Source organism: Labeo rohita, chromosome 15, assembly GCF_022985175.1.
Source record: "Labeo rohita strain BAU-BD-2019 chromosome 15, IGBB_LRoh.1.0, whole genome shotgun sequence".
Taxonomy (NCBI): domain Eukaryota; kingdom Metazoa; phylum Chordata; class Actinopteri; order Cypriniformes; family Cyprinidae; genus Labeo; species Labeo rohita.
This window is the reverse complement of record NC_066883.1, coordinates 10,111,353-10,130,199: the sequence shown is the minus strand read 5'-3', so window position 1 is coordinate 10,130,199 and position 18,847 is coordinate 10,111,353. Positions and strand designations below refer to the sequence as shown.

Sequence of the window (18,847 nt, the reverse complement as noted above, 5' to 3'; positions counted from 1 at the left end):
TATCGTTTGAACATAAATGTGTATTATATATGTATTGGCAGTGTGTGTACACAACCACCCTAAATTGTTTTTTTTTTTTTTTTTTTAAATCCCTATAAATCATAACCCCTTTCTCAAATCAAGCCATTCTCATATTCTTGACTGTGTGTAGTCACAAAGACCCAGGCCACTCCCACGATTGTTGATTAACACTTACGTTTTACCTTAGGCCTGTCCTGAGTGAACTGTAAAATGTCCGCCATTGTTTCGACATTGGAGCAGGGGAAGACAAGAATGTCTCCTAAGCAATTGAGGTGTTTTGTTGTTGGATGTAATAATGAACATAGCAGTCGTTTACTCTTGACATCTAAACCGCTGAAGATGCAGAGGATTGCTATTGTTTTTGAGGGGAATGCGCCCTTTGATTTACCTAAATGCATAGGTAAAAGGGGTGTTGTTTTACACTACTACTGAGACATTTTAACCAAAGTGTGTTATATACTTTTCATTAAGACCCTAAAAAATCATATCAACTTGTGGAAAAAGACCGATGACCGATGACCTTTAAGGCAGAACATAGGAGTCATAAGCTAGGTAAACAGTGCTGTAGTGCTGTTCCACTGAAATTCGATACTTAATCTGAATAAGATACTAGATGTTTTTTAACATAAATAACTCAATGTAAATACTATTCAGACACTATACACTGTGTGCAGAATTATTAGGCATGTTGATATTCTGGTCATATTTTTTTTCCAAACACATTTTACCAATTCCAAACCACATCAGTCTTAATAACTACTGTCAATTTTGTATTTAATCATTTATATGTGATATATAATTGTCCATGAAGGCTGGAAGTGAAAAACTCCTTATATTTAGGTGTGCATAATTATTAGGCATGTTTTCTTTTACAGATAAAATGAGCCAAAAAAGATATTTAACCCAGACTGAAAAGTCCAAATTATTAAATGCCCATGAGAAGAATGCAATACTAATGCATTACAAGAATTTGCAAAGTTAAGGCTTGACCATTGGACAGCGAAATGCTTGTTGAGTCTGCATGGTCAGAAAAAACAGGTGGAGAAGAAAAGATGCATGTTAACTGCAAAAGAATTAGGAATTAAGGTGAAGAATTAGGTGTGACACCATCAGGAACCGTTTCCAGTTCTCCAGCGCCACCATTTTCCAGAACTGCAACCTACCTGGAGTCTTCAGAAGTGCAATGTGTCAGGTTCTCAGAGACTTTGCTTGGTAAAAAATCCTAAAAAATGCCCCTGACTTAATAAGAATAACAAGCTGACGTGTTGTGAAATACATGAAGACAGTTTTTTTTTTTTTTTTTTTTTTCTATAGGCTTTATAGACAGATGAGTTGAGAGTGACTCTTGAAGGACAAGCATCACATCCTCTTGTACCTCTGATTCAAGAATTTATCTTCCAAAATCTGGCAGTAAGTTTTGGGAGTTCATGTTTAGTCTCCTATCCTGAAAAGTCTGACTTGCAGAGATGGACTAAAATGAACTCCCAAAAATTACTGCCAGATTTTGGAAGATAAATTCTTGAATCAGAGGTACAAGAGGATGTGATGCTTGTCCTTCAAGAGTCACTCTCAACTCATCTGTCTATAAAGCCTATAGAAAAAAAAAAAAAAAAAAAAAACTGTCTTCATGTATTTCACAACACGTCAGCTTGTTATTCTTATTAAGTCAGGGGCATTTTTTAGGATTTTTTACCAAGCAAAGTCTCTGAGAACCTGACACATTGCACTTCTGAAGACTCCAGGTAGGTTGCAGTTCTGGAAAATGGTGGCGCTGGAGAACTGGAAACGGTTCCTGATGGTGTCACACCTAATTCTTCACCTTAATTCCTAATTCTTTTGCAGTTAACATCCATCTTTTCTTCTCCACCTGTTTTTTCTGACCATGCAGACACAACAAGCATTTCACTGTCCAATGGTCAAGACTTAACTTTGCAAATTCTTGTAATGCATTAGTATTGCATTCTTCTTATGGGCATTTAATAATTTGGACTTTTCAGTCTGGGTTAAATATCTTTTTTGGCTCATTTTATCTGTAAAAGAAAACATGCCTAATAATTATGCACACCTAAATATAAGGAGTTTTTCACTTCCAGCCTTCATGGACAATTATATATCACATATAAATGATTAAATACAAAATTGACAGTAGTTATTAAGACTGATGTGGTTTGGAATTGGTAAAATGTGTTTGGAAAAAAAATATGACCAGAATATCAACATACCTAATAATTCTGCACACAGTGTATGTCAAAACTAAGCGAAGTTTTAACTTGTGCAGCTGTTTCAGAGCTCCAAATCCTAGTGTGCTGCCTGTCTAGACTGTATTGCAAGGCAGCATATGGATTCTGCAGATGAGAAACCCACAGAGTGTGGAACTCACAGTCTCTCAGGCAAGTTAGGAGAGTGAAAATACATCTGTGATAAACATATTCTTACCCAGCAGGCACACAACATCATAAGATGTTGATATTTGGTTAAATTTCAGTTGTGACGTTGGGTGACCAAAATTTACTGTCAGTTCAATGTCTAAAGTCAAAGTTAATTTGATGTCCAATAACGATCTCAGCTGACGTTGATATTTTGTTTTTTTAGGTTGTGTAACAAAAATCCAACATTAAATCAACATCAAATTGACATCAGCCTAATACTCATTCTCAACCTCTATACAGCATCTGTCGACATTGGGGTCCAACATCAACACGATGTTATATTGATGTCCAGTGGACTTCAATCACTGCCCTTATCAAAAAGAAGTATACTTCAAGATTATTTCATACTCAAGTACACTTAAGTAAAGTTGAAGTATATTATTAAGTATACTTTATGTAGTAAGTATACAAATGTCAGTGCACTAGTAGTATACTTGTAAGTGTACTATTTCAATACTCTTCGGGGCTAAATTGGCCTGCTTTTTAGTATATAAAAGTATTCATTTGGGTATACTTTAAGTATAACAGTTGTAAACTTTGAGTACACAGCTAGTTTTATCTATGTTTTAGTTTGTACTGCAACTATACTAAAAGTGAACTTATAGGTATATTGATAGTTTACTAATTAAATACTAGCATTTTTAGTACACTTTTAAGTATAGTCTCAGTAAACTACTAGTTTAGTAGTTTTATACTGCAACTATACTCATAAGTTTTCTTTTAGTGAACATTACATCATACTTTAAGTATACTACTATGTCCTTCTTAGGTATTAATTTGTATATATTTTGTTATAGGAATATCTGAACATTCAAAATATCAAAAGAAAGAACAGGGTATCTGCTTGTACACAAAAACATTTTATTTTAGCTTTCATAAATAATAATAAAACAATAAATAAATAAACAACATTTTGAATAAAAAGATGAAAAAAGACTATGAATTGGATTCAGAGTGATAATCAGAACGTAGATGGGGTCGATCAGCACCCCAAAGCTTGAAAGTCATTATTACCTCTTCATGGGTCACATTTTATTCCATAACGTTGCAGTTTTGATGCTGTTTTATGACTGATGATCGTGTTAAAAACGTGTGGAAGCATCTATTGGTTCAGTTTCTTCTTCACTTGTGTTTTGGAAATTCTGTAAAGAAGACGTGTAATACCATATAACAATGAAAACATGGATTCTCTGAGAACAGGAATAGCTAAAATATATTTAAACTTTTTATAAGTATAAGTCAAGTATACTCAAATGTCATTTTAAGTATATTTCTTAAAAGTATATAAAGCACATTTCTGAGAAGTACATAAAAAGTAGACTAAAAGTATACTTTCCTATTTTAAGTTTAAAAGAAGTATACTAATAGCACACTTCTTTTTCGTATGGGTGTTAAGTGAAATCTAACAGTTTATTAGCCAGTGGCTAACAATACCCATCATTTAGTCATCTAGCAGTTATATGTGAATGATTTACTCGATTTACTCAAGGGTTGATATTCAATGTATTTTATTCCATACTGTGAAGTAAAATTAAAAACGTTTCAATCTGGAATTTTAGAGTATTGTTTTGTTATCTTAGCAACATGCTAACCTAAACACTCGGTAGGCGACTTGTGAGCTTTACACAAGGAGCACTATTTGTGTGTTCATGAGTAAACTCAGATTTCTAGATTCCATTACAATAAGGATACTGCCTTCAAAGGTACTGCCTATGTAGGCAGTGAATAGCAAGGCAGCTGACTTGATTTTGGAACAGACCTAACATGTTCAGCCCCAGAGGGAAACTCCATTCCTCCAGCTGTCGTATGATTCTGAATGTGACCTTTGGTTAATGTCACACATCACAGAGTTTAATATCACTCCGTGACTATATGCCACGACACAGAAATCTGTTGTGTTTTTACTTCCTTTCTCTCCTTTACCATTGTTCCAGACCGCATGTGCTCTTATGAAATTCTGAGGCTCCATCAAAGATATTTTTGCTCACAGTAATTATCACGTGTTAAGAAGAAGAGGAGGACTAATCATCTGGAAAGGAAAGAAAAGAAAATGGTTGTAGAGGAGCTATAGCTGAAGGCTACAATAGAGCAGGACTGCAGAAATAGACTGATTGTCTCAAAAATGCCCTCTAACCTCTTCAATTAAAAATAAGTTAATTTTTACAGGCTTTTTCCTGGTTTTGTAATGGAGCTGACCCTGTGTCTTGTCAAACTAATCTACTGATAAAGTGCCTTCCATGAGCTCATTAGTAAGACCTGGGGAAGTTTGAGTAACTACATGAATCTAATCACTTGTCAACGTGTTGCAACTATCGCAAAAGGAATTCCTGTACGAAGACAGTGCTATTGTCATTTGTTGTCAGTCTGCCTTCTGTGTCAAAATGTGCTACGGTAACAGAAGTTGTGATTATAGATTAGCATATACAGTAGCATAACTTGCTGTGTTTAAGCATGTTCATATGGAATATGAAGGTTTCACTAGTAAAATCTTTAATGTTTAATGTCTTGGACAATATAATATTCAGAAAATGCAACTTGAAAAGGATCTGAATCATGCGGAATATCACATTGTATTTTTAGGCAATCTTTCTGTCTAGACATCTGCTAAACATTGTAGTGGAATAATTTTCAGAATCCTAAACATTGTGAGCATCTGCTGAATGTTGTTTATCACGTTTTCATGCTGTATTTCAGACACACTGAATAGACATCAGATCTCAGCAATATATGTGATGCGATCTGGGAAAACCCGTCGGATGTCGCACTGGGACAGTTTCAGGAAATTTGAAAAATAGGTAGAATGTCAGGTTTTTTTTGTCAAAATGAGGTTTTCATTGAATTATTATTCTATAACATCTTCTCTGAAAATATCTTGGCAAAATTCACTTGCTTTGTGGATAAAAATAGCGATTTATTGCAGCAAACAGAAGCAGAGGTGCAGAGGTGCTTTTTCTAAACACCACAAAAACAGTTAACCTATCAAAATAAACCACGTAACATATTTAATAAAGGTGTATCAATGCACATTCCCCACCAGTCCTGTGTACACTACAGCACACAAAGTTTTTATTTATTTATTTATTTTTTAATATCGTGAGATAGCGGAGCGCAAAAACACTGTCTAAAGTACTGACGTTTGTCTATTTGTGTAAAGATGCAGTAGGGGAGCACGGGGCACAACCTAACACTTTTTGAATTTCTCAGTTTGTGTAAATCCACGTAAGGGTTCAGAGTATCATTGTTTATCCACGTTAATTTCACACTTGTCTTGTACAAATATGTCGCTTTGTTTCATAATTACAGTGTATACGTTTTTTGTTATTTACCTCAAAAGAAAGGAAATGAAGTGACAACATGCCCCGTAGGTGGGGTACATTGTAACATGTGAGGGGCACGTTGTATCATGACCATATAACAGCTTAAAATGTTATCTGATCCAATGAAAAAACATATACATGACAAACTAAAATATTTTGTCAATAAAATAAAATTATTGACTTTTTCAAATAAAATAATGGCGTTTTTTAAATATTAAAAAAAATCTAATTTTTTAGGGTTCACAATGAACACATCACAACCATACATAGGACGGCCCTGATAGCAAAACACAGCTATACAGTATAGTTCAAAACAATGTGCACAAATAGATGAAACACATTCAGACATTCAAAAAAACACTCCTCTCCCTCCAAACACAGCTCTCATACAAAACGAGACACATAAATGAGCCAAAATGTTTTACATTTCTTGAAATAATAATTTCTCAACATTAAACATCGATTGTGAGTCTTTATTCACCTGTTTCTTGTGGTTTCTTTTTATATAAAAGTAAATTTTCCATAAAAGTAAATAGTGAAAATTACATGGCTAATGTCATAGAATAGCATAGTTTAATATAGCGGGGCAGATTGTAACACAGTGTTACATCGTTCCCCATCAGCGCGACTGGAATTTAAAAGTGGTCCGTGTCTTCTGCTGACTTATCTAACTGATAAACAAGAGATTGGCGATTAAAATAATAGCAGATTTGTCTCATTTTACATGAATACTGAAAACTGAAAGAAAAATGTACTTCAGCCAGAAATTTACTTTTACTATGGTACAATAAATATTCAGCGATATCATCAAAAGGCTTTTGAATTTTGCTGCACTTTGTTCTCTGTATAGTGTTGCCATGACAACAAGTAAATACCATAAATTTAGTTACGCTAGCATGTGTGGAAATATTTAAACCGTGTGTGTTACAATTAACCCCGCATTAGTTTGTGCCCCGCTCACCCCTACAGTGCTCCTGACTTGACAGACAGCTCTCATTAAACCCGTAATGTGAAAGCCGTCTCACTTTAAATCCATTTTCTCAAAATTTCATTCCTGAAAAAATCACTATCAACCAAATTAAGATATTGGCCATATATATTTTATAAGCCATATATTTTGTTACGTTCAAGATATGGACAAAATAAAAACAGTTTTGGAAAGGGCTTGATATGGCAGATTTATATGGTATCAAAACCTAAAAAAATGTGTTGGGTTTTCCAAGATCGCACCACATATGTGACCCTGGACCACAAAACCAGTCTTAAGTCTGTTCTACATTGTATGGGTCGAAATTATCGATTTTTCTTTTATACCAAAAATCATTAGGAAACTAAGTAAAAATCATGTTTTTTTTAAATTGTTGAGTCATTCAGAAAAGTTCTTTGCAGCTGAGATGCAAGTGCTAGATGCAAGATGCAGGTGGAAAAGAAAGATGCATTGCCAGATTTATGCTACTTGTGATGTCATCAATGAACATGAAGCTTTTTTTTTTTTTTAAATGCAATGTTTAAAACAGAACACACTTTCCAGACAATGCACTTTTTTTCCCCAAATTTTTGCTCGTCAACAGATTAGGCCTATGTTGCTTAATCCTTTCCTGTCTAATGTCAGATGTTAGATCAGATGTTTTGGAACTGGCCTGTATGCGAACAAGGTAGTTAGCAGAGGCTATAGAAACTGCACCTCTCTTATGTAGCTGGCCACCCTACCCCCAAACCTAGTGTTCACATGACGGTAAGGTATAAGAGGGAAATAAAGCTCTTGGGCAAATGATCGCTTCAGTCAGGTAGCAGGCTCACAGCAGATCTGGAAATAGCCGAGCTCTTGTCAGACAGACAGCAGCTGGCCGGGGAGATGGACATGCCCTCGGGCTGCAGGTAGTGTTTAACAAGCTCCAGTATAATGAAGCCGTGTGTGTCATTTGCTTACATTTTCTCTTGACATACACAAACTCATACCCTCAGTTTTCTTGTTCCTGCTATGATGCCTTTTCTTTAAAGGTGAAGTGTGTAATTTTTGGACTAGAAGCAAACAAAAGGAAAATGCAAACATAATGACTGTTTCCAAACAGGTTTTCAAAACACTCCCACATATGACATTCATTGGTTGAATAAATAGTCCCATCTTAAAAATCATGCCATTGGTTAAGCCAGTGTCGCTGTATTAGGCCGGAGTGCAATTCCCGTACAATGTCGTGACACACTGCTTAACCACTGTCGTATGATGCAGCGTTGGAAAAATTAACAAGCTAGTTATGATGTGTTATAAAGTAGGGATGTAACAATATTATCAATATTCTGGTATCGCAATATCAGAACCGTCTCAATATTTTCGTGGTCACATAACGATATGAAACGATATTGGTCTTCCGGGCAAGAAGGGTAGATTTATAAATATATTCTAACACATAAAAGGTCTTCAAAGTTGTGTTTTGGGCCATTATGCCATTATGAAAACATAATATGGCTTAATCCCTTCATCACGTCTTTTTTGGCTGCTCACTTCGTTCAGGCGATCAACTCATAATCTGATGTTTTCTGCGTCTCAGAACGATGAACTTGCAATGAACTTGTTTATTGCATGTGCTGTGAGTTTAGCGTACATTTTGCAACTGCAACGGCCACCAGTTATGCTTTATTTTTGTGGAAGATGATTACAGCATTTGTAAAGAGAGTTTTTGTAAGCCTGTTTTACTGAAGCTGGAGTTTTGTTTCAAAATAAAAGCTCTACTGCAATTTAAGTCAAAATAAAAACTTTAAAGTGCAGGATGAATTGCTAGTGGTTTAAATGGGTAAAGCTACTGCAGACCAAATTTAAAATATCTCTTTCAAGTGTAGAAATTAGGAAATAACTATTGTAATGTCCCTGCTGTAGTGTAAAGCAAAAATAACTATATTAATATTAATTTTCTTTAAATTTTACAGTGCAGTTGTTTTACAATATATGGCCATTACTGTCATAGGAATAACAAGAATATAAAATTATTATTATTATTTTTTTTATTATTATATTCTAATTTGTCTGGCTTCTGAAACACCAGTGTTAATGTAATTTAGCCTGAGACAGTATATTACAACTAAAAATAAAAGGGTTGAGACCCCCTTAAAGTTCAGGTCAATTCACTGACTTAGGTTTTCTTTAGGAACATGGGTTGAAGCTCCTAAATCTGAACTCTCAAAGTGCATTAGATAGAAAATTTTAACTTTAAAATGCATAAAATGTATCTTTTTTCCCAAGACTTCATTTGTTTTTTTGTTTTTTTTCTTGTTTGTTTGTTTTAAAATATCACAAGAAAATATCATATCATAATATTATCGTATCATGAGATTTTTAAAAATGAAAATAACCGATTGTTTCGCTAGATAAGACCCTTTTTCCTCGGCTCAGATCGTTTACAACCGCATTTGGGATTGTTTGAAGCCGCATTTAAACTGCATTTTGGAAGTTCAAAATCGGGGGGACCATATCAGTCCACAAATGTTTGTTGGAACTATGGTTTCAGGAAATGCTGGGTTGTTGAACTATATTGGTCAACGACAGAACTTGTTAACATATTTGGCTAGTGATACATTTAGGAAATGCACCCCAGGCCGGGACGGTGGTGTTGTGGAGCCACGGTGTTTACACTTAGTTGTTCCTGTATATGATGTTGGGGTAGGATAAAGAGCCACACATGCTAGTGTGTTTTGATGTGCATGTGAGCTTTATGGGGGTTATGATGACATTAGCTGTCAGTGTGTCTCTCTAATAATGACGAATGGAGCTTATTACATCAGTGTTAATTTCCCCTCCACAGATTGGTCTCAGATGCTGATACTTATCTGGCACTGATCGAATTGTATGAGTGTAATCGCTGAGAACAGACCCTATTAAAATCCGGGGCCTGTGCATCTGATATCAACTCTTGCGGGAGGTCTGATTAGTCATCATGTAGTCTACCTGCTGACATGTCACTATTCTCAAACTCTTCAAAAATGTTGTGCCAGCTGAAAACACAAGCATGCATAGACAAATCTAAACATTTTCTGGAAAACAAATTTATGCACATCTACTGTACCACCTTGCACAAAACAATATTCTTTGCCATACATTAAAGAAAACATAACCTACCAGTTTTTATCATGTCTTCACCTAATTCATATCATAAATTAGAGTTCAAAAATCCACGTCTTTACAAACTCATAAATCACAAAACAGCCCTGCAATAAATATTTTTTAAAAATTAATGTCAGAACCAGATGACAAAAATATTTGTTTAAAAATTACACTGTCATGCCTGTTTTAAAATAATTCAACTATTTGCCTCAGTTGATTTAATTAAAGAAATGTGGTATTGTCTCCAAAAATGTATGAATGTTGCATAAATGCAAGAATCTTGAGTCAGCACTGGTTATTTGCGGAGTATAGCAGAACGTTTTCTTTTAGCATATGCTATCTTGCGCTAAATGCCAACGCTTAGCACAGCAGAATATCCTCTTGTCTCTTAACGCATTGGAGAGGACCCGGTTCACTAATTGAACTCATTTGATATAAATGTGTTAATTGCTCTAGTTGAGCAAGCGCTGTAATTGGGTCATGATTGCTCTTGCTCTCCTCTTCAGCTTGCACACTTCCGCTAATAATATCAATGAAACTATCATGAGAGCCATGCTACCGAACACAGCTTTTTTTTTATTGAATCCCTATAAATAAGGTAATTCCTACTACTGTCTATACTCTGTACTGTTTTATGAACAAGATTCTGGGATATCTCAGTTCTTTAGAACATTTGCTGGACATTTAAATAATATTATTAGGCATTTCATTATTTTGATTGGTCTGAAATTCATTCTGTGTGTGCTTTTGAAGTACTAGCCCACAGAAGTGTGTAGTAATCCACTGGATTTGAAATGAATTTCAGCATGCAACAAAAATCTCCCGTTGTCAGTGCAGAGACGACAGGCCTCTGAATTCATATTATCAGTCTTTGAAAGAGACATACACTGCTTTCTCAACTCAAACACCCTGCTGAGTTAGAACAGTTGAATTGTGGGAGCACAAGTTCTTACTTCTGGCAATGACTTGCACAGGTCCAGATCCGCATTGCAATGATGTCAGTATTTAATTAATAGGCATATTTTGTGTTTATTCTGATTTACTGCAGCAGAAATATCAAGGAGTCACTTTTGCATTAAATTAAATTCCACCTGAATTAAGAAAGCAAATTTATTTTCATGTTGACTAACCCAGCATCCACAGTAAATCATGCACAGAGAATGCAGTATCAGCCTCACTCCAGATGCATGATTATTTCATACGGCACATCATGCACAATGTATTTATCCTTTTGAAATATAGATGAATCATTTCTGTGGCTGCCGGTCATTTTTTGCATGGTTTGCAACAAAATTCAATAATTTATGGAGGAAATATGAGAGGCTGTCTGTTTCCTTGAATGACACAAGACCATTAACGCAACCCAAACAGCAGAGTCATGAAACAGATGCATCGTTGAGAGATGTGATGGTTGAAACCGAGGTACCAAGTTTCAGGTTTTTTTCAGCTTTGTGTGCTTTTAGTTCATTTATACACCCAGAACATCTAGGGTATTTTTCAGTGTCATTTTCGACAAATTTTAGAGATGGTTGTGAAGTGAAAAAGGTTATTGTGTTATGTCTTGGTGCACTACTGGGGCTGCACTGCAAATGAATTATTCATGCTTACAATTGGAGAAGGGCGCTGGAAAAAGAGTAAAGAGCAAAAAGAATGAAAGACAAAGGACGGGTGATGTAAATCGGATGATAAATATGTGTGAATACAAACTTTTAACTGCATAAACAGCATTTATTTCATTAATTTGTGTTTTGATGTTAAATTTGCAAAATGAACATTTTTGTGAGTTTTAACTATTTAGTCCTTAAATGACGTCCTGGCACTTGTATTCAGACTCCATGTCCCAGTATGGTCTTGCGTCGGTCAGGTGACAGGAGGGTGTGGTGAGCGGGTTGAGAAATCCAAGTCCAGGGTTAACCAGGAACTCTGACCTTAATCATCCCTGATTAGTGCTCTCATCCCCTGAGGAACAGGCAGTCTGGATCCTGGATTTAACATTGATTAGCTGGGAACATGTTGTCCAGCCTTCTGTCACCCATGTGGAGCGTTGGCAGATGACATTGAAGTTAAATATGTTGTTAGTTGGTCAATTGAGATGATCTTGAATTTAGATGTAAGTTATTGTAATTTTTTTTTATTTATTTTTTTTTTTTTTTTTTTTAAATTCTGATCATGAAAAGACATTTTCTCTGACACATTCGTGGTTACACTTTATCGTAGCTTTCATTAATAGATCTTTAACAAACATTATATACTGCTTAACAGATCATTAGATAATATATTAATATAATAATATATATTCAAATATATAAAAATATATATATATAAAAACATGAGATAATGTGCTTGTTAATGTTTACTAATAAGCTAATAATAAGTATACTAATATAAGTGTTATTTTGCACCCAAATTACTTAACTAACCACCCTTTACACAAACATTGTTACAGCAGCTAAAAGTTCAATGCCCATTAAGGTAATAAATGATTAGTAAATATTTATAAAAATGTACAAATTATGAATAGTCTCGAATGTAGATTGGGTACTGCAAAAAAAACAAAAACAAATGAATAATAAATGATTTGTAAATAGGGTGAATTCAGGTCATCTGGGACACATTTTGCCAATAGTTTGTACTTTATGTACTGCAAAAATAATTAATTAATTAGTAAATAATTAATGATATGTAAAGATGTGAAAATGGTAGAAGTCTACACAACAAAAGGAGACTAAATATATGACCTTTACAGACTGTGATTATGAGTTAATGAATAATATGTTAACTCCCTGGGGTCGACGATCACGCCGGTGTGATCAGCTTACGTTTTTTAGGATCAGTGCGAAAGACACTAAAAATACTCTGTCGATTTTACATTAATAGTTTGTGGTACTTAGTAAGTGCTTAAAAAAGACTACTTAAGCTATTTTTTCAAAACATTTGTACATTAAAAAGTATGTTTTATTGTAAGCATTTCAGTTTCTATTAAATAATATCTGTTAATCATTAGATAATGTTTAATAAGCACATTAGTAAACATTATCAAGTACATTATCTCATATTTCTAGCTATGTCAATATATATTAACTAATGATCTGTTAAGTATTATATAATGTTTTTTGTGTCTCACAAATTCTTTGTTTTTTTCAGCATTTTTGTGTATTCGAACCCTTTCAAACAATGACTGTATGATTTTGAGATCCATCTTTTCACACTGAGGACAACTGAGGGACTCCTATGCAACTATTACACAAGGTTCAAATATTTACTGATCCTCCATAAGGAAAAATTATGCATTAAGAGCCGGGGGTGAAAACTTTTGAACAGAATGAAAATGTGTACATTTTTCTCATTTTGCCTAAATATATATTTTTTTAAATTAGTACTGCCCTCCAGAAGGATGCTTACATGTTTCCCAGAGGACAAAATAAGTTAAATTTACCCTTATCTACAAATTCAAAAAGTTTTCAAACCCCAATTCTTAATGCATTGTTTTCCTTCTGGAGTATCAGTGAGTGTTTAAACCTTCTGTAATAGTTGCACATGAGTCCCTCAGTGAAAAGATGCATCTCAAAATCATTGTTGGAAAGGGTTCAATTACACAAAAATGCCTCAACTGTACATACTAAAGTATTGCAGAGGGCAGGGAATTCACAGAGAAATCTGTAAAGATCTTGAATAATGTGGATGCCTAGTAATTGTCCACAAAATCCATTACATTTCTGAAGTGAAATGAAAAATAATGAAGATGATATCATAACATATTATATGCAGTGATGGTATCGGATGGCATGTAGGCAAAATAACCATACTACTTTTTGGGGGGACTAAAAGTCATGTTTTTTTATTATCTGAAACATGCTGTGTATATGATGCAATTAATGTCAAGCACGCAAAACATGAAAGAGGAACATGTCCAAGTGCATTTCCCACATCATAGTTTCAGTTATGCTTAAATAAATAAATAATTTAGGCCTGGTATTCACATTCCTTTATTTGCTGATATTTTACATTATTTCTGAATGTAATAATAAAATGTTACTTATACACTGGTGTGACTTATCCACCACGCAACATATAATCATGTGCAACATATATCTTTTAACAAAAAGTGGATTTTTAAAGGCAGTGTGTGTATTTGATTTGACTTTGATTTAATAAATCCAAACAGTGTGTGATGGTGTCAAAAAATGTGTTCTTGTGTAAATGTGTGGTCTTGGAAATTCTAACGTGTAACAATAGATATTCTATTCTATTCTATTCTATTCTATTCTATTCTATTCTATTCTATTCTATTCGTAAGATCAAAATGTTTCTCTTGAATTTGAAAATGTATAAGCTCCTACATGTGTAATCATAATCACTGCTTAACTGAAAAAACCATAATCATTGCTTAACTGAAAAAGTGTCCTCTTACAAAACACGCCATGAAATAGCTGTGAAATTATGTGATCCTCAAATTCCACAACACAGCTCAGCTAATCTAAGAATCGTGCCTGAATTTCCCCCCCCCCTTTCTAATTTTAACCTTTTCAAAACAACAGTGCACAGATGCATTTTCCCAGTTTTCCATTTGCACTGCTGGTAGCAGGTCTCAGACGACTGCATGTAAACTAGGAGCTATAACCCCCTCTAGGGTATCAAATCCTGGACTCTCATTTCTAACTAGGTCAATGCTTGCTATAGCTGCAGACTCTCTATTTCTCCTTTTCTGTCTGTCTCTCTCTCTCTCTTTCTTTTCAACCCCTGTGCACCACAAGATCCATTTCTCATCTCATACGCATCAACATCATAGTAATTTGTGTCCATTTATGCAGTCATTTTACTGTACGCAATATAATCCTGAAAATAAATGAATAGGATTTCAAGAACTAACAATCATAATTGTAAGGTTTCTCCGGCTGTGTATGTGTGAGCTGTAAGAATGGCTGCAGTTGTTGAAGGCTTTTTTCTGTTTCAAGCTCTGGGCGACTGACTGAGCGATTGGCTCAGTTGCAAAACAGTCACGTCCAATAGTTCAATACTCCGCTCCCTCAGGTCTGCCAGCGCTGGCTTCAAAGAGACATCATGTGTGGATTCTCTTATCTTATGAAAGCAATAAATGTTTTACATACATTTGTTTTTGATGGAATATAAAGTCAACTAGTAGTACAGCATGTTATATGCCTTTAATTGGGGTTAGTGAGTCTAACCGCAATATTTTGTTCTTTTTTTCAGGACCAAGATATCTTATTACATCCACGGGGGCCTTGTATATTCAGGATGTGCAGTCAGAGGACGCGGTGAATATTTATCGCTGTACCACGCGGCACCGATACACAGGGGAGACCAGACAGAGCAACAGTGCCCGACTGCTTTTATCAGGTGAGGGGCCTTTGTGTTGCTGTCACGGCTTCACATAAACCTTCTCTCATATATCTATAGATGGATGCCAGCACTTTGTGATTTGGTTGAAAATTCGTATGGCAATTTTTTACACTTTTTGCATTTCAAAGTTAAATTTAAAATCGAAAAATACAATTAAGCAATAAGGTACGAGAGGCTGTTCTACAGTATCATTTGAATATAGTCACAGCTAAAGCATGTCAATCTACTACATGCAATGGAACAGTTTTCCATCAACAAGTAATTTGTCTGAAGAAAAATGCTGTTTATGACACAGTCAGCCAATTAGGACATATTTGATGTTTAATATAGATGGATTTTTGGCAGGGCTACCCAATACAGCCTCAAGACGAATCATAAGTAGTTTACCATTTGTTGCAAACTTGTACGATTTTAACATATTTCAACATGAACTTAAATTAAATTCAGTATTATAACGAATAAAATCAGTTGCAAGGCAAAAGGCTTTTCCATCATGTGAAACAACTGCTGCTGATGCATTTAGCCTTCTCCTTTTAGTTGATCTGTCCCTGTATGTTGTGTTGTGTAAAATAATATCAGCTACAACAAAGACTTTATAAATGAAATAAAATGTATGCAAAAAAAATGTATACAACTGTATGAGAACCACTCTCTCCTGTAGAGTATGCAAAAAGCCCGCGATCTGACTGTAACTCAGCAGCTGGATTGTTTCGTCGGAGACAGGCTCAACCCAGCGGTTGGGTAGAAAAAATAACCTAATATTTAATCACCCATTAAAAATGACCTAGCAGCTTAGTTGCAGAAAAACTACCCAAGACCGGGGTACAAATATTAAAAATAATGCAATAAAATGACCCAAAAGGCTGAACCCAGCATTTGGGTTCATTAATAAATAAATAAAATAAATGATAAATTTAAAAAAAAAAAAAAAAAAAAAACAGCATTTTTTAGAGTGCAGAAAAACTACCTAGCACCTGGGTAAAAATATTATAAACAACCCAATAAAATGACCCAACAGGCTGAACCCAACATTTGGGTTCATTAATAAATAAATAAAATAAATGATAAATTAAAAAAAAAAAAAAAAACAGCATTTTTTAGAGTGCAGAAAAACTACCTAGCACCTGGGTAAAAATATTATAAACAACCCAATAAAATGACCCAACAGGCTGAACCCACCATTTGGGTTAAAAAAAAAAAAAATAACCCAGCATTTTTTAGTGACGAGTGGCCGTTCCACAGTATCGTTTGAATATAGTCACAGCTAAAGCACGTCACACTACTACAGTACATTCAAGTTTCCATCAACAAATAATTTGTCTGTCTGCCCTAGAAACATAAATGCTGTTTATGACACAATCAGCCAATTAGAACATATTTGGTGTTTAATATACAGGGATTTTGGACAGCACTACCCAACATAGCCTCAAGACGAATCATAAGTATTTTACCATTTGTTGCAAACTTGTAGGATTATTTTCTTAAGATTTTGTATGATTTGCTCATCAGTCAGATTGTAATTGTATGAATTTGTACAAAATGACACACTCATACAATACTTACATTGCAAAAAAAAAAAAAAAAAAAAAAAAAAGGCATTGCAATAGTGTCAATCATGACGCAGTGTCTATCCCTTTAAGTCATTTTGCTTTTCGGTGTTTGGATGTTGAGATTTTGTACTGGAAAACTAAAATACTGGAGATCATTTTGGGTTGGGCTAACCAACACGAAACAAAACGACTAAACAAAACGACTGACAAAATGTCTGTTGCTGATTATCCTTACCAAAAAAAGTATACTTCAAGTTTATTCTATTAAGTATACTTAAGTAAAGTTCAAATATATTTTTAAGTATATTTCATGTAGTAAGTATACAAATATCAGTGTACTAATAGTATAATTTTAAGTGTACTATTTCAGTACCCCTTGGGACTAAATTGGCCCACTTTCTAGTATATAAAAAGTATACTTTTAAGTAGACTTTAAGTCTAACAGTAATAAACTTTGAGTACACAACTAGTTTACATCTATGTTTTGCTAGTTTAGTAGTTTTATACTGCAAGTATACTCATAAGTTTTCTTTAAGTGAACTTTACATTATACTTGAAGTATACTACTATGTCCCTATTTAAGCATTAATTTGTATGTATTTTGTTATATGAATATCTGAACATACAAAACATCAAAAGAAAGAACAGGATATCTGCTTGTAAACAAAAACATTTTATTCTAGCTTCATGCATTCTTTTTTTCTAAACACTTGAATGTGGGTAAGTTTCATAAACCAAAAAAACAAAAAATAAAAAAATAAAAAAGCTCATATTCATGATAATCAAAATGAATATGAAGTCGATCAACACCCCAGAGCTTGACAGTCATTATTAGCTCTTCATGTTACACACGTTTACATATCTATGGTTTTGATGCTGTTTTATGATGATTGTGTTAGATTACATGTGGAAGCATCTGTTGTTTTAGTTTCTTCTTCACTTGTGTTTTGGAAATTCTGTACAGAAGATATGTAATAGCACCCCTAGCGTATAACAAAGAAAACACGGATTCTCAGAGAACAAGTATAGCTCAAATACACTTAGACTTTTTCTAAGTATAAGTCAAGTATATTTAAAGGTCATTAAATTATATATATCTAAAGCACATTTCTGAAAAGTACATAAAAAGTTAGACTGAAAGCACACTTTTCTATTTTTAGTTTAAAAGAAGTATACTAATAGCACACTTGAATAAACTTCTGTTTATTCTGAACTATTAACACATTGTTTGTAATACAAATCTGTTATAAGGGTTTACAAAAACCCAAGTGTGCTGATTGTTTTTTTTGCTTAAGCTGTTTATGACCTTTATCCGATTAAAGAAACCCGGTGTGTACACAACCTCACAGGCAAACCAAGGCCTGACTTACCATTCATCTCAGTGGTATTTGCTTGGCTGGGACCAGGAGCTATACAATTTGAAATTCACAATTTGATCATGACAGCTCATGGTCAGATCTACAGCCAAGTTGTTTTGAGCCAGTCACCTGAGCTGTAAATGATGAGACTTATTACTCTGGAGCTAGAAAATGATGTCATGAGAAAACAAATTGGCTGATTGCCACCACAAAAACAAGCATGGTGGAGCAAAAATTACATTTACTGTGGGCTTTTATTTATCTTTTTGGAAGCTTATTCTGTTGTAGTTTACTTCCATGTTCCAAACCCAAAAACTATAAGACACTACCTTTTTAGGGCAATCGTGGCCTAGAGAATCGGACTTGTAACCTGAAGGTCAGGTTCAAATCTCAATACAGGTGGGAATTGTTGGTGGGGGGAGTGAATGACCAGTGCTGTCTTCTACCCTCTACCCATGACTGAGGTACCCTTGTAGGTAAACAGAAAACACAAAAAAGTGACAATAAAGACATTTATAATGCCTTAAAAATGAAGTTACAGAAGATTTCTGTTTCAAATAAATGCTGAATAAATTCATCAAAGAAAGTATGACATCTACGCAGCACCACTGATTTTAACCCTGAAAGAAAAAAAACCTGTTTATATGTTGTTGTGGGAGGCCTCTAATACAGAAATAAATGAGGTTTAACATATATGACAATTTAGGACGTTTTT

The 18,847-nt window shown here is 34.4% G+C and overlaps 1 protein-coding gene across 3 annotated transcripts in view; it reads left to right on the top strand.

The window, feature by feature from the left end:
- dscamb (Down syndrome cell adhesion molecule b) overlaps positions 1–18,847 on the top strand; it is a 158,705-nt gene that overhangs the window by 75,062 nt on the left and 64,796 nt on the right. For all 3 annotated transcript variants that reach the window (XM_051129523.1, XM_051129524.1, XM_051129522.1), the window contains one exon: positions 15,075–15,221. In XM_051129523.1, coding sequence (XP_050985480.1) covers positions 15,075–15,221 — 147 coding nt within the window. The remainder of the gene's footprint in view (positions 1–15,074; positions 15,222–18,847) is intronic.